The 22,021-nt window shown below is 42.1% G+C and overlaps 1 protein-coding gene across 1 annotated transcript in view; it reads right to left on the reverse strand.

Annotated features, from left to right (window-relative positions):
* The window catches only part of MBOAT1 (membrane bound glycerophospholipid O-acyltransferase 1), a gene marked incomplete at both ends in the record, with an annotated part of 103,992 nt that overhangs the window by 40,716 nt on the left and 41,255 nt on the right, over nt 1-22,021 (reverse strand). Inside the window, 3 exons of the mRNA XM_080710286.1 lie at nt 3,343-3,438; nt 13,690-13,767; nt 15,071-15,216. Coding sequence (XP_080566412.1) covers nt 3,343-3,438; nt 13,690-13,767; nt 15,071-15,216 — 320 coding nt within the window. The remainder of the gene's footprint in view (nt 1-3,342; nt 3,439-13,689; nt 13,768-15,070; nt 15,217-22,021) is intronic.

The following is a 22,021-nucleotide window of genomic DNA, read 5'->3' on the forward strand; positions in this document are numbered from 1 at the left end:
AATCTTGATACATGTGTTTTTCTTTTGGTTTTTATAGTCTTTGAAAACATTATTTTCAATGGAGGCAGGTTAGCACCTCAATCATTCCCTTCTTTTTGATCATTTAAGATGCTTCTACTTTTCCACTATTATTGACAACAGTTGAATATCCTTATCAACAAATTTTAATTCCTTAGGGTAATTCAACTTCCACAAATTTAGCCTATTATGAGATAAGAAACTTAAAAACAAAACTCTTGCTTGAAATTTATAGCAAAATCGCCTTCCAGAAGGTTATACCAATTTATACTCCCACTAGTAGTATATAAGGGTTTTCATTTCAAACTGTTTTCAAAAACACAGAGGCAACCTGAATTATCTACATGACAGGAGGAGCAATTATCTGCCTGAATCTGGCCAGGGAAAAAGGAAGTAAGAGTTCTTGCTGCTGCCCCTGGAAGAAAACACGATTTGCATTCTTCCGGGAACAAAACAGAAGAATGTGTTCACTCTCGAAAACCTAAATGGAATCAAGTGTCAGCTTTCCTACAACTGCTGAGCTTCCCCCAGGAGAACAGCAAATGTTCTGGCACCTTTCACAGCCCACATTCCTGGGGAACATAAAGGACATTGACTGCCACATGCATCGACAGAAATTGTATTAGCAGTACTAATAAAAGTGTGTCTTGTGTGTTACCGTTACCATTAATGCCAGTCCAGTCCATGGAAGCTTGATGACCTTTACAGCAACAAATATAAGTTCAAGTCTTAGAATAGCCTGAAGTAAAAGTTGATATGTTCTTGACAATTAAAAACAGATAGACATATGTATGTGCGTTGTTTGACACAAACACTAATCTCGCCCAATCCCATTCAAAAGAATGTTGTCTGTGTTCTTATTCTAAAGGGGTAATAAAGCACTTACATTTGCACACACGCACACTCAAAAACAAATCGCTACCACATCAGGCTGCTGTGCAGTACTGGGTTCAACTTCAAAACACTCCTTGACCTCTTGACAAAATCCTACACCTGCTATTTCAACTGAAATAAACAGTAGGGAAAAAATAATCCCATACTAAGAGAGAACTTGCCTTTGCTTACATACTTGTAATGAAAATAGACAGTGGTAAAGAACCTCTGTAACTGACCATTTTTTTAATATTTAAGCCATTTTGTCCATTTCAGCATGGCACATAGCTCCTTATTTATGTTGACTGACATTATCCAAGAAGATGGGTCTATATCAGTAAGGCTCTGTGCATTTATGGTACAAGGAAAAAATAAAGTTGCTGAGCATTGATCCATTAAACAAAACGACAGTAGCATACTCTCCAGGCACTGTGTAGTACAGCCACGCCGGGAACTGAATTATGTGAAATTTTCAAATAGCAGACATATTTTCTTTGTGTTTTTTTCCCCTTAACAACAGTGTCCTTTCTAATTCAAACAATCTGCAGTTCTGTGTGTAACATTGAGAAGATCCCAAAAATGCCATAGGATAAACATGACTTGAAGAAATCTGTCAAGACTTCGCTGCTCCAAGTGAAGGTGACAGACACTGATTTCCATCCTCCCCTGCCGTCAAAGCCCAGATCCACATTTCACAAGCACGTGACTGTTTTCCCCAAACATCCTTGATTTATTTTTTTGTGGAAAGTTACCAAATTTTGATTACACTAAACAGTGACATAAAAATTATTTAAGCATCCATGGCTTTAGCCAAGTGAATAGAAGAGGAAGTATAACAGAAGCAGACAGAGACATGGACAGTAGAGGTAGTTATCCCACAGTCAGAAGCAGAAGACAGCTGTCCAAATATCCAAGACACAGAATAGTTTCCTGAAGCTACTGTAACAAATTGCCACAAGCTGGGTGGCTTACAACAGAAAAATTTTCTCACTCTTCTGGAGACTAGAAGTCCAAAACTAAGTTATCTGTGGGGTTGGGTCCTTTTGGAAGCTCTGAGAGACACTCTGTTCCATACTTTTTCCTTGCGTCTGCTGGTTGACAGCAGTCCTTGACCTTCTGTGACCTTCTCACAGCTGAGCCACACCACCCCAATTTCTGCCTCCATCTTCACATGGCCATCTTTCTTCTAAGTGCGTCTGTGTATCTCTCCTCTATGTGTGTCTATGTGCCTGTCTCTCCTGGCCTTCATGCAAGGACACCAGACATATTGGACCTAAAATATATTCTAATCTAGTATGACTTCATCTTAACTAATTACACCTGCAAAGATCCAATTTCAAAAAAGAAAATAAGGACATAGTTTGAGGTTCTGGGTCGACATGAATTTTGAGAGGATACTATTTAACCCAGGACATAATGATCAGGCCACAGTTTAACTTTTTTGCATGACCCTGAAATAGATAAGTGCATATTCATCCTGCAGTCTTTGCTAATTTTTGTCTCTTGTAGCCATGCCTGGTATATACAGAGTTTTCAATCAGTGTCTGAGACCAAGCATCCATAGCCTTCATCAGGTGACCAATCAGAAGAGATCTGGTCTACCAGGTGAAGGTCATGGTGATAGAAAATAACTTTGTGTGTGTGTGTGTGTGTGTGTGTGGTACTGGGGATGGAACCAAGGGGCCTTCTACCTCTGGGCTACACTCCCAGACATATTTTATATTTTATTTGGAACAAGGTCTCTTAAGCCAGCTAAGGCTGGCATCAAACCTGCGCAATCCTCCTGTCTCAGCCTCCCAAGCATGGGGATTACAAGCGTGCGCCACCATGCCCGGCTCACACCTTTATTTTTAATACACTGTACCAGGCATTATCCTTTTAGTTGCTGGAGATCTAAGAGGCCCCAGAGAAGGAGTTGGGGCAGCCAGGAGATACTCAAAGGAGTCAGAGTAGCAGTTATTTATCAACTAGTATGAAAAATTTTCGTATTATTAACCAGTAAGAGAAGAACACCAACCCTGTATTTCAGGCCTTGGAATAGGAATTGGCCAACTTCTGTCAGGAGTCAAGTGGTAAATATTTATGGCCTCGCAATCTGCAGCAGTTTCCATTGCAACTACTCAACTCCGCCATTGTAGTACAAAAGAAGCCGCAGACAAGTGTCTGGCTGGGTTCCACTAAAACTATAAAACTAACAAAAAAACAAAAAAAAAGCGGCAGCAAGAACAGAGTCCACACGCTGTAGCTGGTGACCCCTTCCTTACCACAGAGCAGAGCTAACAGTCCTGCAGAACAGTCAGCTCTTCAACCTCAACTTCATTAGCTCAGTGTCTTACCAAATGATTGAACCTACCATGACGATGCTTCTCATTTACTCGTTTGACGTTTACCGGCCCCAACAGACGGCGTCCAAGCCAGCAGTCAATTCCCCCAACAAATTAAGATACTCACCCAGAAAAATCCGTAGTGAGAATTCCATAGTGAAAGATGTATATTCGGCTGATGTGGCATATTGTAAGGTATCCCATTGCCACAAAAAAGGTGTATCTAAAACCAAAAACACACATGACCTGATTAGAATGTGTAACAATAATATAGCCAGTAAAATTTCTCTTCTACCCCTCCCTTGTTCTCTATGTATAAATGGTCACAAAATCATACAGCTACATCTCAGTCCCCCCTCATCTTCCCACACACCGCTCTGAGCCCTGTATCTCTTCTCACCTGGACCACAGTGGTCACTTTCAGCCTGGACAGCATAATGGAATCAACTAGGGAGCTTTGCCAACTGAAGATGCCTGGGAACTAGCCCCAGCTAAGCTGGTTAGTTGGTGCCAGATGCATGGGGCAGATATAGCTGGTTAGTTGGTGCCAGATGCATGGGGCAGATATATTTCCCTGTGCAGCTGGACCTGGGAACCGCTGGCATGCGAGGTGTTGTACGTGGGTTCTCCTCATCACAAACCCTCACGATGACAAATTCCAGTCACCACCGTACTGCTGCTCACTCCCTTCCTTAAGGACTCTGTTCTCTTGGCTCACACACCCTGCTTTCTTGCCACCCTTGGGTTAGTTCTTTCAAAGTTTGTTGTTGAGTTTACCTTCCTCCACTTACCCACTCCCTCAGCGCTAGATACTCTGCTCAGGACCCTCCCTCTCCACATCTCAGGCATCAGTTACGATTTACTCCTTAACACTCTGTTTTGTCCAGGAGGTTGGGTCCATGAGCAAAACTGAAACCACTCTCACGCAATCAAAAGCATAAGAACATTCAATATGAGAAAGGAAAAAAAAAGTATATACAGCACCAGATCAGAGAGAACCGCAACACCAGGTCAAGTTAGGAGGTCCTGATGACTGTGTCTGGAGTCCCAGTCAGAATGACCTGGGTAAGAACTCACAGATGCTTCCATCTTATTCTCTGTCCTGGTCAGGATTCTCACTGCTTGCTATGATCTAATAAGCCTGATCACAAACAATTAGAGGAAGGAAGACTTATTTGCTCAAGGTGTGGAAATTTCAGAGCTTCAATCCATATCAGGCTGGGTCTGCAGAGCTCAAGGGATGGTGGTGGGTGAGAAAGAGAGAAAGAGAGAGAGAAAGAGAGAAAGAGAGAGAGAGAGAGAGAGAGCATGGCTCTGAAGCAAGAGAGCAAGCAGGGGGTTTCAAAGACACAAACACAGTCCCCAAGATCATACCCCATAGGGACCACCTCCCCCAGCCACATCCCACCTGTCTAGGGTACCACCGTGTTAATCCGTTACAATGGATTTGTCTACTGATGAGATTACAGTCTTTGTGACTTGATTACATCAACTCTGAACATTAACACATGGGCTCTTCAAGGGACATTCTCTATCTAACCATACCACTCCCTTTTATGGAGATGGTTGCCAAGGCAGGCCATGACTGCCTTAACCCACTGGTGTAAGCTCCAATTGGTTAGCCATGGGCCACCAGCCAAAGTTCCCACCAGAGCCAATGTCTCAATGTTCTAGTTTCACAAAGGTCAGTAAACAACTTGTTATTGAGTTAATGCTGCATAATTTCATGATCAATATATTTAATGTGAGTGCATTAGATTAACAAAACAGTAAACTGGATACACACAGGATGGAAATTTCCAGCCCAGGAAAAACAAGATGAAGAAGAAAACAAGTTAAAGAAGGAACTGAGAGAGAGAGACACACATCTATACGCATTACACACTCCGTGGCTTCCTTCAGGGAAAGGGTATGAACCTCTATTTAATAAAAATTAATAATATACACATAAACAGCCCATACATAGACACACATGTGCATAGGTACATACTCTTGTCATTATAATCCTTATCAACTTGTAAACATAAATATATGTAATAATGTCTGCAATAGATTGCATGTACGTGTCCCTTCAAATTTTCTATGTTGAAACCCTAACATTAAGCCGGGCGTGGTGGCGCACACTTGTAATCCCCGCGCTTGGGAGGCAGAGACAGGAGGATCGCACAGGTTCAAAGCCAGCCGTGCTGGCGTAAGAGACCCTGTTTCAAAAATATAAAATAGGTCTGGGAGTGTAGCCCAGAGGTAAAAGGGCTTCCAGGAACCCCAGTATCACCAAAAAAAAAAAAAAAGAAACCCTAACATTCAATGTGACGTAGTAGGACATGGGGCCTTTGGAAGATTATTAAGGGTAGAGTCCTAGTGGATTAAATGAGTGCCTTTGCAAAAGGGATCCCAGAGAGTTCTCCCACTCTCTTTCTACCAGATAGGAGCACAATGAGAACTGAGTTACTGGCAAACCAGAGGAGGGCCCTTACCCAAACCAGACCATGTCAGATAATCTAATTCTAGCCTCCAAAAATATGAAAAATAAATCTCTGCTGTTTATAAGTCACCCGGCTATGGTACTTTGCTGTAGCAGCTGGAGATGACTAAGATAGTCTAATTGACCACTGTCCCCCTTACTTGACTATAAGATGTCAAGTGTGTGTTTTGTGAATCATATCCAACTGTTTAAGGGAATAAACAAGTATGTGAATGCTGCTCTTCTTCAGTCTCCAGTGGATCCCTCCATCTAAGCAGATGAATTTTTTTTTTTTTTTTTTTTTTTTTTGCAGTACCAGGGATGGAACCCAGGGGCATTCTATCTCCGAGCTACACCCCCAGCCCTGTTTTTTTTTTTATTCTTATTTATTTATTTATTTATTTATTTGGTGGTACTGGGGTTCCTGGAAGCCCTTCTACCTCCGGGCTACACTCCCAGACCTATTTTTTTTATTTTTGGAAACAGGGTCTCTTAAGCCAGCACGGCTGGCTTCGAACCTGCGTGATCCTCCTGTCTCTGTTTCAAGCGCGGGGATTACGTATGCACCATCATGCCCGACTATTCTTTTATTTTTATTTTTTGAAACAGGGCCTCAATGAATTGCAAAGGGCCTCACTAAGTAGCTGAGGCTGGCCACCAACCATGATCCTCCTGTCTCCACCTCCTAAATGCTGGGATTACAAGCGTGCGCCACCACATCTGGCTTAGACGAGAACTCTTGAACACAGAATGCAAAGTTCTTAACATGGGAAACTCTACCACAGCTTTCTGAACTCATCTCCAAATTGTGGACTACTCATGTTCCTCAATTGCACCCTGCATTTTCAGGCCAAGTCTCTTTCTGAATACTCCTTCCTCTGCCTGCAACTCCCTTCTCCATCCTATAGTCTATTTGCAAATTATCTAGTTATCAGATAAGAGGTCAGCTCCAATATCACCTCTTCACTGCCACTGGCTTGGTTTTGGCTCCATCCGTCCAACCCACCTCCTGCTCCCCGACCCCCAGCACAATTTAAATGCTCCATTGTCGCATTTTTCCAATACTACATGCTAACTTGCATGATTATAGTATTAGAAATGATGGAGATGTCTGTTTCCCCACCTCTCTGTGGTCTTGGGCAGTCCAACCCTTGGCTTGACCCATAGGAGGAATTCAGTTACTACTGGAAGAAATGAACTGAAATGAACACATTAAACACTTTAAATTTTCAGGCCAGGTCTCCTTCTGAATGCTCCTACCTCCGTCTGAAACTTCAGAGGAGTTCAAGGGCCCATCAGATAATAATTAGAAGGTACAATTTAAAACATATGTCATAAAACACTGAAGATTAATATTCTGATATTAAGTTATATTGGAATTTGCATATTCACATTAAAGTAACTCATAAAGATTAGGTCAACCTAAGAAATAGTAAAGTAAGGGTAATAAAACTTTATTCAGGCCGGGCATGGTGGCGCACGCTTGTAATCCCCACGCTTGGGAGGCGGAAACAGGAGGATCGCGCAGGTTTGAAGCCAGCCGCGCTGGCTTAAGAGACCCTGTTTCCAAATAAAAATATAAAATAGGTCTGGGAGTGTAACCCGGAAGTAGAAGGGCTTCCAAGAACCCCAGTACAACCAAAATAAACTTTATTCAATAGCAAGAAATGGCTAGATAGCAGGTGTGAATGAGCTTTATAAATTCTGAAGCACTACATAACCTCAAGTTCTCTTTTTTATTTACAAAGATGCTACAGGTTGAGCATTTCTAATCTGAAAATGCAAACTCTGAAATATTCTGAAATCCGAGACGCTCCTGAATCCCAAAGCTTTTAAGTCTCACATCAGCATTCAAAAAGCTTCAAATTTCAAAGTATTCCAGACTTTTGGCTTCCTAGTGCTCAAACATTAAAGTCTATGCAAATGTACCAAAATCTGGGGGGGGGGGGAAACCACAAACTAAAGTCTAAGCAGTTTTTTTTTTTGGGGGGGTGGGGGCCCTCTACCTCTGGGCTATACTTCCAGACCTATTTTTTTTTTTTTTTTTTTTTTGGTGGTACTGGGGTTCCTGGAAGCCCTTCTACCTCCGGGCTACACTCCCAGACCTATTTTATATTTTTGAAACAGGGTCTCTTACGCCAGCGCGGCTGGCTTCGAACCTGCGCGATCCTCCTGTCTCCGCCTCCCAAGCGCGGGGATTACAAGCGTGCGCCACCACGCCCGGCGTCCAGACCTATTTTATATTTTATTTGGAAACGGGGTCTCTTAAGCCAGCTGAGGCTGGCTTTGAACCTCGGCAATCCTCCTGTCTCAGCCTCCCAAGCGCAGGGATTACAATGAAACTTTTATTCAAAGCATTTTGGATAAGGGATTCTCACGCTATACTATACAAAAAGATTTTTCCGTACCTTGGATTCATCCTAAACCCTTTCTAAACTAGGAAAACAGTCAGCACAGCAAACGACTAAGAAATAACTCCCATAAGAGTTAAAATAATTGGTGAAGGGCTAAATGAGTGACTTATGCGTGTATGCCTCTACGATCTTGGACCTCATTAAGATGGATGATTACCATGCACAATAAAAAATTATATAAAAAGAGTTCAAGTGGGAGTCAACATCATGTTGGCACATGCCTGTAATCCCAGTACCTAGGAGGCTGAGACAGGAGGATCTCAGGTTGAAGTCCAGCCTCAGCACTTTAGGAAAATGCCCAGAAACTTAGAAAGATCCTGTTTTAAAATAAAAATGGCTGGGATTGTAGCTCTGAGGTAGAATACTCTTGTATGAGAGAGAGAGAGAGAGAGAGAGAGAGAGAGAGAGAGAGAGAGAGAGAGAGAGAGAGAGAGATGGATAAAGAAAGAATCGAATGGGATCAGGTCTCACTGCCTCTGGCACATATACCTTTATGAAGCCAGTTCATGAGCTCAAGGCAGAAGCTCAAAGCAGATTTGAAAGACAGACTTTAGCCGGGCGTGGTGGCGCACACTTGTAATCCCAGCATTCGGGAGGCTGAGACCAGAGGATCACAGTTTGCAGACAGCCTCAGCTACCTAGTGAGGCCCTCCGCAACTTATTGAGACCCTGTTTCCAAATAAAGAATTAAAAATAGGGCTGAGAGTTGTAACTTGGAGGTTGAATTTCCCTGAGTTCCATCCCCAGACCAGCAAAATAAATAAATAAACAAACAAATAAATAAATAAATAAATAAAATACTCTTCCAAGACCCATTCAAATGCTCCTACCTCCCCTCTGTCCTCAACCAGAGTTAGAGCCAGCCCTTCACTCACAGGGTAAATCAGGAGAGCACCGAGGGCTGAATCTTAATTCCACAGGGTGATGCATACGTGCCCCAGCCTGACTTGAAAAAATCTAAGGAATCCAGGAGCGGTAGAGAAGAAAATATGTATTCTGGAGACAGGCTAATAGGAGTTCAAATCCTAGCTCTGGCAGAAGTGATCTGTGGTGTGAGATGTGGGCAAAGTGGCTATTTAGGAAAGATGGGCTCGGAAGACTAGGGACAGGAGGGCTGGGCACGTTCTCTTATTGACCTGGGTGGTGGTTACATGGGCGTGTTCACTCTGTGAATTTACCCAACTATACTCATTTACTTCTCTGGGCTTTCATGTCTTCATCTCAGAAAGAAAAATGATATCCTGCAAAGTTGTCTTCAAAGAAATATATTAGAAATAATGAAATAACCCAATTTGATATATGAATATAATGTACCAGTAAAAAAAAAATTTTTTAAAGAAATAATGAAATAAAATGGTAAGGGATATAGTAAATGATAGTTCATGTATCTAAGATAAACATATTTTTTAAAAGAGCTTGGGAAATAAGGATTGAGGACAGGAACAATTCACATAAGGCTTTGTCCATGTATGAAGATATCACTACCAACCTCATTCACGTGTATGGATGGGGAGGGAGGAAGGGGGAACAGGGTGAGATCCGGGGGGATATACCAAGTGCTGTGTGCATGTATGCTTGTATTACTTTGAATATATAATTACTATAATATATAATTACAATGAACCAATAAAAGTATATTTAAAAAAAGAGTTTGGCACAAAAGCAGGGCTCTATAATTGACAACCACATCACCAGGCTTTTACCCCAGGCTCCCATCCTGGGAGATAAAAACCACATTCTGGTCCAGTCCGTTCCTATATAGTAAATGGATGCCTGTGACTTCTGCCCAACAGAACAGCTTAGGGAGGAAGCGGACAGAGATGGTGTCCCCAAGAACTCCCCAAAATAATCCTGAACAATGATCAGTCCAGAAGTGGGTTAGTTCCATATGGCGGCAGATACTAATTCCTCTAATTCCTCCTCCTCCTCCTCCTCTTCCTCCTCCTCCTCCTCCTCCTCCTTTTCCTCCTATCCCTCCTCTTCGTTCTCCTCCTCCTCTCCCTCCTCCTCCTCTCCCTCCTCTTCCTCTCACTCCTCCTCCTCCTTCTCCTCTTCCTCCTCTTTCTTCTCCTCCTCCTCCTTTCCTCCTCCTCCTTCTCCTCCCCCCTCCTCCTCCTCCTAGCCATCCTACAGGCTCGGGGAAGTAGGAAGAAAAACAACTCACTAGGACTCACAAAAACAGGGTCTTAAAGAGAACTTGCAGGAGGATGAGACAGGAGGATAGCAGGTTCGAGGACAGACTAAGCAAGGAGTGAGACTCTCATCTACCTAGCAAGACCCTGTTTCCAAATAAGAAATAAAATCAGGCTGGGGGTATAGCTCAAAGGTAGAATGGCTCAGAGTTCAATCCCCAGTACTATACACACACACACACACACACACACACACACACACACACACACACACAAAAAGAACTTGCATTCATACTACAATCCCCATATTTGGCAGGCAGGAAGCCACATGACTTATCTGGATTGGCCAACTCCACGCTAGTGATGTGTCCCTAAATCGATAGGAAACAACTTGGAATGTATATATATATAATTTTTATAATATATCATATATTATTTTATAATACATATTATATTTTTATTGACATTGAGTCCATCCATTGGGAACTGTGAATCACTCTGCAATACTAGCAACCACACAAGCAAAAAAAAAAAAAAAAAAAAGGCAAGAACTTGTTCTAGCCTGTCTCCTCTTTGCTCTCACGGCAGAGCCCTCTGCTGTGCAGTGGCTGGTGAAGCAGCCACTGCTGTGTGTTATCCTCTCAGCTTGCCAGGAGCAGGTTGTCCCTTCCAAGTCCTGGGCCTGCCATGGAACATGTGTGCATATAAGTTCTTGACTCTGAAAAAGAACCATACCCCACTGGCATCACCTAAGTGTGGGGAGAGATGACAAATCATAATAAATACATAGTTGGAACAGGCTATAGAGATGCAACATTATTAATAATCATTTAATTGCTTTCAAAATCATGTTTAGGAAAACCCAAGCAATTCTGCAAGCCGCCTCCACCACTAAAAAACAATAACTCTTTTTATAATAAGCATTTTGCCATCATAAAAAGCTTTTCCAAAACCAATTATTTCCAAATTAGAAAAATTAATTCCCTATCCTCTCAAAAAGGGCACTGAGAAAAGGGATGATTAGAATTCAAATGTTCAGGGTTCGATTTGAGTACTCAGTTGAATGGCTGTAACATTTAAAAGCATGTGAAAACATTTTCCCTCTGAAAATCAGAAATGTATTACAAGTAATCACTTGTAATACACTTTTCACTTTATTCAGTGAAAGTTAAATTTTAATGCTTTTAAAAAGGAAAAATATGGTATTGATAGTCTTAGTCACCCAAGAGCTTACCAAAGCTTAATAAAAAAAAAATCATGTGCTTTTCAGAGAAGTCATCAGGGGTTTAAAAAAAAAAAGCCATAAAAAGGTATCTTTGAAAAGCAATACATTCATTCATTCATTCCATAAATATTTATTGAGTTCTTATTCATGCCAGGTATTGCTCCAGGTTTTGAGGATACAACAGTGAACCAAAAAGAAAGTCTTTGTTTTCACAGAACTTACATTCCAATGTCCCCAAAAGGCAGAGTCAACACTACATTTTCAAAACAATCATAGGAAACAAAGTAAAACAGATACCCCAGGTATCTCAACTGATTGTCCAAAAATGTGACCTTCATAGAATAAAATGAGTTCTGCACTTGGAAATCAAAATATCATAGCAAAAAAACTCTCATTCTTTTCTCTTTCCTTCCTTCCTTCCTTCCTTCCTTCCTTCCTTCCTTCTTTCTTTCTTTCCTCCCTCCTTTCTTTCTTTCTTTCTTTCTTTCTTTCTTTCTTTCTTTCTTTCTCTGTACTGGGGATTGAACCCAAGGGTATGCTATTCAGTATGTCCCATCTTTAACGTTATTGCCCTTCTTTGCCTGTTCTACGAAACAGGGGGTCTGCAGCACCCTTGAGCAATCTACCTGGCTCCCTGAAAATGAGGGGGAACTACTCACCAATCTTGCCCCGCTGTAAGTGCCATTAAGATGGGACATACTGAATCAAAAGAAAGTGGTTTCTTCATCGATATTGCATATGATATTGCTAAGCATAAGAAAAGAGATCTCAGTTTTTACTCAGCAACTTAGGCGCTTTCTCTCCTTTCTACAAGAATGTTCTCCTTATTATCCTAAAGAAGGTTAAATCCAATGTGTGTGGTCATTCTTCTTTCATTTTCGACCTCGACTTTGCCTCATCAACACACAAACCTCGACTCTGCTAGGGCTAGACCCCGACAGACAGGCTCTTTCTTTCCTTTTAATTAGCTTTATTGTACATTTTTGTGTGTGTGTTGGGTCTAGAGATGAAACCCATGGACATTTAACCTCCAAGCTATACCCCCAGCCCTATTTTTTATTCTTTATTTTGAAACAGGGTCTCACTGAGTTGCAAAGGGCCTCACTAAGTAGCTGAGGCTGTCCGCGAACCATGATCCTCCGGTCTCAGCCTCCCAAAATGCTGGGATTACAAGTGTGGGCCACCACGCTGGCTTATACATAAAGTATACAATTGAACAAGTTTTGATATATGTATACACCCAGAAAGCCATCACCAAATTCAACTTACTGGGCATGCAAATAACTCCCTAAAGTTTTCTCGTGCCTCTTCTGGTCACTTTTTCATCTATACCACTCACCCCAGTAGCCTCTATACCTTCTGTCATTATAGATTAGTTTGTCTTTTCTAGAATAGCATCCATGTGGCTTCCTACATTTAATTCAAGGTGCATCCCTGTCGTGCACCAGTCCAGGGCTCATCCCTTTCTAGTGCTGAGTAGTACTGCACTGTGTGAACATCTAATTTGTTTTAAGTTTGGGACAATCATAAATAGTGGCTGCCTGATCCTGACGAACTCTTTTCACATGAGGTTCAATTCATATCTATCTGTGTGTGTGTTTGTGTGTGTGTGTGTGTGTGTGTGTGTACTATGGATTGAACCCAAAGGCATTCTACCTCCAAGCTATACCCCCAGCCTGATATTATTTCTTATTTAGAAACAGGGTCTCAATAAGTTGTTGAGAGCCTCACTAAGCCGCAGGTGCTAGCTTCAAACCTGCGATCCTCCTTGTCTCAGCCTCCCACGTGGATTACAGGCTACACCTGCTGCATCTACCTTTTTCATATAGCCTTCTCTGAAGTCTTTCCCACCCTCACCCACGCCCCAGCCCCTGATATCCTAGAGAAGCTAAGGTACATCACTTGTGGGAAATGGGAAAACTAGCTGGGCGTGGTGGCACACGCTTGGAAACCCAGCACTTGGGAAGCTGAGACAGAAGGAACGCAGGTTTGCAGCCAGCCTCTGCTACTTAGACCCTGTCTCAAAATAAAGAATAAAAAAAATAAGGCTGGGGGGTATAACTTGGAAGTAGAATGCCCCTGAGTTCAATCCCCAGTACCACAAAAAAAAAGAAAGAAAATGGGGAAAACTACAACTTTCCCCTGGAAATACATTTCTCAGAACACACACACACACACACACACACACACACACACACACACACACACCACCGTGCACTGTTCATTGCCAGGATCTTACCTATGAATGTTGGATACACTTGTGGTGACCATGATTCCATAACCCATTAACACCAACACAAAAAGATGGACAGAGTACCTTTAAGACATAAGGAAGAGGGAGAGATGCTGAATATATTTCATATTCACATACCTACCGCCTACTCCACCTCCAGCCCTGCCAAAAAGCCAGTGATCAGTTAACTTGTGTTTGTAGAAGAGAGTATAAATCAACACTATTCGTGTGTGTGTGTGTGTGTGTGTGTGTGTGGTATTAGGGGTGGAATCTAGAGGCTTTCTACCTCCGGGATATACTCCCAGACCTATTTTCTATTTTATTTGGAAACAGGGTCTCACTAAGTTGCTGAGAGCCTCACTAAGTAGCTGAGGCTGGCTTCGAACCTGCGCGATCCTCCTGTCTCAGCCTCCCAAGCGCGGGGATCACAAGCGTGCGCCGCCATGCCCGGCTCAACACTATTCTTCTATGGAATTAAGATACTATATCTTGAAATGACACCAGGAAGTCATGCCACTGTTCCCCGATTACAGCACCAAGCAATGTCAGGAACTCAGAAATGGAATGTTTATACTTTTTATTTTTTACATCCACACACAATGGAGAGTCCAGAGAGAGGATTTCTTTCTTCAATATCGTATATATATAGTTTTAAGTTTTAAAGCACCAGTATCAACACCAGGTTTCCCAAATACCAATACCTGCTGGCTGATTCAAACTACCTATCCTTTCTCAAATATTTGTTGAAGGATTAGGAGCAGTATTCTGGAACCAGGAACAAGTTTTCGGATTTACTGGAGATGCACTTCCAGAAATGTTGGTCCTTAGAGCTCCTTCCTAACAAACGCCACGCCCAGGGTATCTGCCCAGCTTACACAGTACAGTCCAGTCTACCTGTTAGAACAGGTATCACTGAGTCTGTTAGAGGATGACTCAATCTCCTTAGGACTTGCACTAAAACCATCGTCGTACTCAAGTATGGGACTAACAGTGTCTCTACAGTAATGCAAAGAGTACATCTGTGTCTGGAAAGGTTATGAAAATTTCCTTGTCTGGGAAAAAATTAAACCTGAGAGCATCCCACTGTGATAACCCAAAGGAACTGTAGAAATCTACTTTAAAAAACAAAATCATTGCACTGATTTCCAGTGGATGGTCATTTTTTCTGATTCCAATTTCTTACAGTAAATGGAGATTCTTACAAAAGTCCCATTATTTTACAATAAAGTATTTATACTGTTTTGCAATATTACAAGATTTTTCAATTCCCATTTTGCAATAGTTATTTTTTTTCAATCCGTATACATCTTACTTTAACACAATGCCAAGAATATCAATAGAACACACCTGAATGATAAACATTAGAATATACGAGGCTCATACTCACCAGCCGAAACAAAAAATGACAAAATAAATGCCCAAGATGGTGGCGAATCCATGCCGGACCTCAGCACTGCTTTTACCAGGACGTAAGTAGATGCGGAACCAGAAAGCAGCAAACAGGGCAAAGAGTTGGCAGGCCACAAAGTTAACCTGCCAGGAGAGAGGAGATGCACCTTTACTGTTTTGCCCATGTGTGAATTTGTTTCCAGATTTCTGAATCAAGATGCACCCCAGGCCGGGAGTGGTGATGCACGCTTGTAATCCCAGTACTTGGGGGGCTGAGACTGGAGGATCTGAGTTCGCAGCCAGCCTCAGCTACTTAGCAAAGCTCTCTGCAACTCAGTGAGACCCTGTTTCAAAATAAAAAAAAAAAAAATACCAAATAGGGCTGCAGTGTAGCTTGGAGACAGAATGCCCCAGGGCAAAAACAAACAAAGATGCATCTCAGACTTGGTTTTGTTTTTTTTTTCCACAGTGAAATGTATTTATTTGGAAGAGGTGTGTGAGTGGGCGGGGGGGGGGGGGGGGGTGTTACCAGGAATGGAACCCAGGGGCATTCTACCTCTGAGCTATACACCCAGCCCAATATTTTACTCTTTATTTTGAAACAAGATCTCACTAAATTGCAGAAAGCCTCACTAAGTAGCTGAGGCTGGCTGCAAACAGAGATCTTCCCAATTACTGGGATTACAAGTGTGCCCCATCATGCCCAGCTAAAATCAGCTGATTTAAAAAACTGTATCTTTACAGTATAAATTTACACAAATCAGAGCCAGGTGTGGTGGTACACGCCTGTAATCCCAATACTTGAGAAGTTGAGACAGGAGGATCACAGGTTCAATAATTTTTTTTTTTTTTTTTTGTGGTGGTACTGGGGTTTCTGGAAGCCCTTCTACCTCCGGGCTACACTCCCAGACCTATTTTTACATTTTTATTTGGAAACAGGGTCTCCTAAGCCAGCACACGTGGCTGGCTTCGAACCTACGCGATCCTCCTGTCTCTGCCTCCCAAGCACGGGGATTACAAGCGTGCGCCACCACGCCCGGCAGATCACAGGTTCAAAGACAGCCTCAGAAAGTAGTGAGACTCTCATCAATCTAGTGAGACCCTGTTTCAAAATAAAAATAAAATAGGGCTTGAGGATATTGCTGGGAGGTAGACTGCCCCTGGGTTCAATCCCCAGTACCACACAGAGAGAAAATTTTTTACACAAATTCAATTCCAAAACAGATTAGGTGTATAACATTAATGCAAACGAGAAAAGTGATTTAATCCCTAAGTACTCAGAATGAAACTTCACTACTAATTCACTTTTAGAAGCAAGGAATGCAAAGAATTGGAGATATGAATAAACCCTCAACTTCTGCACCACTGGTATGTCATGCTACAATAAACTACAGCCATAAATAAAATTCATTAGGGCTGTATTAGGAAGTCAGGTTGGAGGGAGCAGACCAGAAATCAGCTCCACTTGAACTCATTTTCTTTTCCCAATAAAAAGCAACAATTCTTTAGACCCCTAATAACTCACAGAAACTCTTACTGTCAGAATTTTTACTTCATTTTTTAAAAACTGACAGTATTGAGTTTCCTTTCTATTTGGAGACTAGGCCTCCCCAGTCTCCCCCAAACCTGCGCTCACTACGACCCACCTTCACTTTCTCCCCAAAAAGACACACGGAAAATGACTTAGGGGTCTGCAGTGCAGCTTTTAGTCATGTCTTTTTGTCTAGGCTAAATAAACAATCAGTAACTGTCACCTGTACACACACAGGAAAAAAAATTGAGAGAGAGAGAAAGGGAAATAATCACATGATTTAAAACAAATAAATCAGCAACTGCAAACTCACAAATTATGATTATCAGTGGGTGATCAATTATGATGGTCAGTAGATGATCAGTTATGATTATCAGTGGGTGATCAATTATGATGGTCAGTAGATGATCAGTTATGATTATCAGTAGGTGATCAATTATGATGGTCAGTAGATGATCAGTTATGATTATCAGTAGGTGATCAATTATGATGGTCAGTAGATGATCAACCACATATTCTCTCATTTTCTCAGCCCAGAGACCAGCCCACAGCCATGGTGGAACATAATATACTCAACAGAGCGGCCATGGAGACACTTGCTCCATTCTGTTGGGTTTGGGTAGTAACTGTTGATCATTTATGTATGAGAAATGATTCAGAGGACAGGACAATGCTCTCAAGAGTGTGGCCCCTGGACCAGCAGTGTCAGTATCAGCTGTTAACTCATCAGAAATGCACATGTTCAACCCAGGCATGGTGGCACGTACTTGTAATACCAGTACTTGGGAGGCTGAGACAGGAGGATTGCAGGCTTGAGGACAGACTCGGCAGGTAGTGAGACTCATCAACCAAGAGAGAGCCTGTTTCAAGATAAAAATAAAATAGGGAAGGAATGTAGCTTAGAGGTAGAATGCCCCTGGACTCAGGAAAGAAAGAAAGAAAGAAAGAAAGAAAGAAAGAAAGAAAGAAAGAAAGAAAGAAAGAAAGAAAGAAAGAAAGAAAGAAAGAAAGAAAGAAAGAAGGAAGGAAGGAAGGAAGGAAGGAAGGAAGGAAGGAGAGAGAGAGAGAGAGAGAGAGAGGGGGGAGAGGAGAGGAGAGGAGAGGAGAGGAGAGGAGAGGAGAGGAGAGGAAGGGTGAGCAAGCGGGGCGGGCACATTCCCAAGCTTTCCAGACCTCCTGAATTATACATTTCCAAGGTGGGGATGTGTGTTTTAACAGCCTTCCCAGCATACTCGTATTTTGGAACCACTGGATAGAAGAGAAAGAAAGCATGTTCCCTGCCCCCAAGGAGTTTATCATCTAAATGGGAGAAAACACAACCTAAAAGTGCAAAGTACTGTCTGAGCTGAAAAATGTCTTTGCTTAATCAAACTCTAGTCAGGGTCCAGAACTTTCTCCAAGGTCCATCTGTACACTTATAAAATCCAGTTTTAGCAAGAACCCCGCTAAGTCCTTTTAGCAAAAACCTGTCCATCCTTCATGCCTGCTCACCCTTATTATCTATTTCTTAATCCTTCACTAGCCCCCAGGTTAGTCTGAGGACTGACGAAGTTAACATATAACAGTCACTTGAAACAGTGCCTTTCTATTAAATTATTCTACACTTACAAAATTAACCCTTGCACAAATTGAATAGAATTAATTCAATACCTGGTAACTACTGCTGAGTGTGGAGAATTTGCTTCTCCAGTCTCCTCTTTACTTGGGTTGTACCTGTTCTGTCTCCCACCCAACAACAGGCAGCACCCCAAGTCCTCTGCACCCCCTTTTTTTGGAGGGAGAGGCAGTGTAGCCCAGAACAGAGTCAACCTCTGGATTTTCAGCTCCTATGTAGCGTTTTCTAAAGCTAAAAGGAGAGACAAATCTAAGAGTCAAAGCAGTTTCCAGAAAGAGAATTGAGAAAGATAAACTTCCCCTCTTTGTTCTGAAAGCGTGTCTTCATGAATCAAAAGGAAAGTTGAAGAAATTAACAGGAAGAGTTTCTACCACAATTAAGATGGGGGGGAAGGAGGGGACTCTGAATGATGGAAAAGCTCTTTTCTACCACAAAAGGGGATTGAAGAGTTTGGTCAGTTGGCTCAAGGAGGAATGTCCCCTGTTTTAGGGAAGACAGGGGTGGCACTTAGATATGTGTGTGGAAGGGTGAGAACCAAGGTGCTAAGATCATAGACACTTATGGTATCCCTAGAGACATCTGGAAGATGGATTGAGGTGTCCCCGTGGAAAAGACAGCTCCAGGCTTTCAGGGAAGCACTGCGCCCAGGATACTGAATGAGAGTCCAGGCACAGATCTGCAGCACCTCAGAGCCTTCTCCCAGTCTCTGGGAACAGCAGAGAGACAGGATGAGACCTGATCTAAAAGGCCTGAGGTCAAATACTTAATACAGAGAACTATTAGCTCTTATATATACTCAGATAGAGCCCTTGATCTTGCTAGAAGCAGGGTCTGCAGTCAGTTGGAGACAGGATGCTGGGGCTGGGAAATCTATAAAGATAATTTGGGATTTGTATCAGCCATCATATTTTGTTCTTTTTCTGTCAATTTGGTGGTGTATGTGTGGTTTTTAAGCCTCCTAACTTATTCCTTTTGGTTTTTTTTTTAAATAAATGAATCCACACAGATTCTAAGGTTTCTTTTTTATTTTATTTTTATGTGGATCATATTGAAAATGGCATACATTCAGACAGTGTTTGGTGCCCCCCCCCGCTTCTCCTTTCCCCCTCTCCCAACAATGAGTGTCCAAATTGACCATGCTACATTCAGATTCTAAGGTTTCTAGATAAAATAAAAATAAAAGGTCTGTGGTTGAACTGAGTACTGTAAGTGCAAACTGGCCATTTGGAGCCATGGAAGGCTGACCCAAAGACCACAGGACAAGCTGTACCTGAGCAGAGGCCAGCAAGGGCCCCGTGGCCGGACCGGACACCGGAGAAGGCCGGAAGAGCCTGTTCCACCCCTTGAGGCTGAGATCTCCCCCAAGTAAAGAGATGGGCAGCTCCTAAAGGTAACTGTATTATTCTAAAAGCAGGCAAGATGTCTAAAACTAGTAATGGAGCTTGGAAGCTATGTTAAGGAGAAAATATTGTATACTGTATATATAATATTGTATATTGTATATACCTTTGTTGGTACATTGTAGTCTCACATTGTAATGTGAGCTTTCCCTGGCTCCTTCCCCACTCCCTCCCCTTCCCCATTCATCAAATTGAGATTGGTGTTGATAATTTCACAAACCTGCATGATTGCATGATGCCGATGGAAGTGTTTCCTTAATAAATTCTCTCTCCTCTCCCTACCTCCCTTCCCGTAGACCTCCTCCTTTACTGCACTGGAGCGTCTCCTCCATTATCCAAAGTCCCCCTTTTCTCCCAATCACTCTCCAGCTTCCACATATGAGAGAAAACATAGGACCTTTTACTTTCTGTGACTGGCTAATCTCACTTAACATGATGTTCTCCAGGTCCGTAATAAGGAAGAGTATAAAAGTTACTCTTGGGTGGGGGGCATATCTGTGTGAATTTTACACCTGCTACTATTAACAGTATTTCAAAAGTGCACAAATGTAAGCCAGGCATGGTGGCTTGTAACCCCAGCATTTGGGAGTCTGAGACAGGAGGTTCATGGTTCAAGAACAGCCTCAGCTTCTTAGTGAGGAGGCCCTTTGCAACTCGGTGAGATCCTGTTTCAAAATAAAGAATAAAAAATAGGGCTAGGTGCCTAGCTCAAAGGTAGAATGCACCTGGGTTCAATCCCCAGTTCTGAAAAAAAAAAAAAAAAAACAGTGCACAAATGTATTCACCTCAGCATATAAAAGTTCAACAACTAGTAAAGTCACTGGCTACCACGTCAAACACCTAAAGGACACACCTGCATCACCATCCCTTTGAAAAGTAATGTAGTAGTGTTTGCTAAAAGCCGTAACAGTTTTATTACATTTTGGAAATTCATTCATGAGATGATTAAAAAGCAAAATGCAAAAAAAAAAGTTGGGGTATTGTTTAGAGGCCAATAAAGGAATAGAGATCAACAATAGTAGGACGATATGCCATTGCTATAGTTTGAATATCGAATGCCCCCCCAACAAAGCGCAAGCATTGACAATGTGAAAATGTTTAGAGGTGAAATAAGTGAATGGGGTCTCAAACCTCATCAGTGTGTGAATCCATTGATGGATTAACCATTTGAGTGGGTAGTAAGTAGGAAGGTTCAGCGTGGCGAGAAGTGGTAGAGTAGGACTCTATCTTTCCCGGGCCCCTTCCTCTCTCTTGACGCTCCCTGGTTGCCATGAGCTGAGCACCTCTCCGCCACCACATCCTGCCATGACGCTTCTGCCTCGGAGCCGCCCAGTTGTGGACTAAAACCTCTGAAACCATAAGCCAAATAAACCTTTCTTCCTCTAAGTTGTGTGTTAGGTATTCTGGTCACAGCGAAGAAAAAGCTAAGTAAAACAGCAATCAATAAAAACAGGCATTATAAAGCATCTGTAGTAAATGAAAAGTATTTGCTATAACTAATAAAAAAGTGGAATATAAAGTTATACATGTATTTATAATCATGGAAAAGTTCAAGTAACAGTGAAAAGAGCAAACAAGCAAAATTGAACACAGCTGTTATGTCAGGTGACAAGAATCTAGGCAATTTTTCAATTTTTTGGAAATCTTTTGTATAATTTGAAATTGTACACACACACACACACACACACACACACACACAGTTGGAGTACTCTAAAAATTCAGAATGTATCGTAGTCTGTCACACATGTATACATTTACCTTTATTTCATCTACTATCTTCAGCGTTGCATCTATTATCACCTACTACAAATAATGTTTAGGAAGAGTTGGCCATACAGGGAAGAAGTTAGCCTATAAAAAATTTTATTTTTCATTTTAAAAAGAAACATCTTGTAGCACCAAAATGTCAAGATCGATAACGTGGGTGGCCAGAGAGAATGAAAAGGTATGCACCGTGATATTTGCTAATAAACGCCTCACATTTAAAAGGAACACGTGCGAAGTTTTTACTTTTCCACCGCTCCGCTGCCCCCAAAGTCACAGAGAAAGCTGCACTTTCATCGGCGGTGCCCAGCGATGTGCTCTACACAATGGGCCCGTTGTGTGGTCCCCTCTGCATAGAGAAACAGCACAGCACAGCTGTTTTGATCAGATTCCTAAACACAAGCCAGACTGGCAGTACTCAGATTCAGCAAGAGCTCAATTTCCACAGCTCATGCAAGATTTCAAAGTCACTGCGAGGAAGTAAAAGGCACGCTCAAGTGTTTGCCCTCTTATTTCCACAACCGCAATTAAACTGTGTCACAGTTTTCAAATGCAGGTCTTAAATAATCTTTCAAACCTCACATGCGGCTAGAGAGGCATTTCTTTGGGGATTTCTGCCCACGGTCTTCAGGACTTTTA

Source organism: Muscardinus avellanarius, assembly GCF_963383645.1.
Source record: "Muscardinus avellanarius genome assembly, chromosome: 14".
Taxonomy (NCBI): domain Eukaryota; kingdom Metazoa; phylum Chordata; class Mammalia; order Rodentia; family Gliridae; genus Muscardinus; species Muscardinus avellanarius.